Source organism: Leishmania donovani, chromosome 10 (assembly GCF_000227135.1).
Source record: "Leishmania donovani BPK282A1 complete genome, chromosome 10".
NCBI lineage: Eukaryota > Euglenozoa > Kinetoplastea > Trypanosomatida > Trypanosomatidae > Leishmania > Leishmania donovani.
Genome location: NC_018237.1, coordinates 211768 through 213495, shown reverse-complemented (window position 1 = coordinate 213495; position 1728 = coordinate 211768). Strand labels below are relative to the sequence as shown.

Below are 1728 nucleotides of genomic sequence, written 5' to 3'. Positions count from 1 at the left end.
GGCCGCGGTGTCGAGAGTAACGTACGGCAGGCCCACCGCGGACACGGCGCCGGGGGCCGTGTGGTGGCGCGCCACCGACTGCCGCACGCGTGCCTGCATCGCGTCGTGGATGCAGCGGTGCTGCACCGCACCGGCGTGTGCCCACGCGGCCGCGGTGCCGACAGCAGCGATGACTGCGGCGCCGGCAGCCGCGAGGCGCACCAGGCGCGCGGCGACGCTGCGGTGCCGGTGCGTGCTGCTGCTGTCGACGGACATGGCTCTGCAGGCGCGGGGGCGCTGTGGGCAGTGGGGTGTGGTGGCGACGGCGAGGGCGAGGGCTTGTGCACGGCGGTGTGCGCGTGCGTGTGGGCGGGGGAGAGGGGGGTGTAGCGGGATCGGATGCGTTGGCGGATCTGGGGAGGGAGGGGACAGGGAGAAGGCAAGGGAGGGTGCGAGGGGAAGTGGTGGGGGAGGGAGAGCGGAGAGCGCGTCGGTGCTGGTGCGGGGGGGGGAAGGACGATGGGGACGTGAGTGCGTTGGTCTGTTGGCGTGCTCACGGGTGCCTCCGTGGTGGCGCGGGGAGGGGCGCCGCAGCGAGGGGGGACGGCGGCACCCCGCCACTCGCCGCACCACACACGCACCGCGCGGCGCCGCGGGTCGCTCGGGGAGGCGGAGCGACAGAAGCGAGGAGAGGTGGAGGAGAGGGAGTCCAGGGCACGGCACAGCACAGAGGCGGGGGCGCGGGGCCGGAGGGCCGGGGTGGGGGAGGTACCTCGGTGGTCGTGCCGACGACGTGCACCTAGGGCGGCGGCATGCGAAGGTGGGAGGAGACGGTGGGTGGGCGACGGCTCTGCGCTGCGCGGGCGCTGGCGGGAGACTCTCCCGGCCGACCTGCACGCCGTCCGCGCGCAGAGGCCGCCACCGCTCCCACAACGCGGCGCGCCCTGCTACAAGAGGAAACAGAAAAACAGAGCGAGAAGAGACACGCACGAATGGGGGAGAGGGGGTGGGGTGGGGTGGCGCTGACCGCGTCAGAGCGCCGGGTGGGCGGTGACTGCGGAACTCACGCTGGCGCCGGGGAGTCCGAGGACAGGGGAACAGAGCGAAAGGAGGAGAGAGAAGGCAGACACACCGCGCCCGCACCCGCGGATGCCGCGGATGGCCGCCAGCGGGTGGGGGTGTGCGGGTGCCGCAGGGAACAAATACAAGACAAATAAGGAAGTGAAAGGAGGCATGCGCACCCGCGCACGACACCCCCTCCCTCCCTCAGCTCCCGCGCGCTGCTGCACCTCTCCAAGCGCACAGGCACCGTGCGCAGCGGGGAGCGGGGTGGGGTGGCGGGAGAGAGGAGGGGGAGAGGGCAGGCGAGGGTCGGCGAGGACCGGCCCGGTGCAGCGGCGCAGCGAAGCAAGCGTAGAACAGGCGAGGAGATGAAAGGACAGCGTGGAGCTCTTCCGAGAGACAACGAGAGGGAGGGAGGGAGGGGGGAGCAGGGGACACGCCATCAGCACCCGTCCTATCCACCGTCTAGAGCGCCACGGCCAGCAGCGCGGCCACCAGCAGCGCCGTCGCCGCGGCGCGCGGACCACGGCGACCAGCCGCGGCGTTGCCGCCGTCCTTGGCAGCCTGCACGTTGCCCTGGCACACCTCCACGTACGGCGGGCACGTGATGTAGCCGCCCTCCTCGAAGGCGCTGCTCACGGTGCTCAGCTCAACTCTGAGGCCCGGCGTGAAACTGGCGTAGCCGCT

The 1728-nt window shown here is 72.5% G+C and overlaps 1 protein-coding gene across 1 annotated transcript; it reads right to left on the bottom strand.

The window, feature by feature from the left end:
* On the bottom strand, positions 1–255 carry LDBPK_100510 (GP63, leishmanolysin; the record flags this gene model as incomplete). Its single annotated transcript, XM_003858839.1, has 1 exon — positions 1–255. A coding segment is annotated over one exon (255 nt), but the record flags the coding sequence as incomplete, so codon positions are not given.
* Positions 256–1728: the final 1473 nt, after the last annotated feature.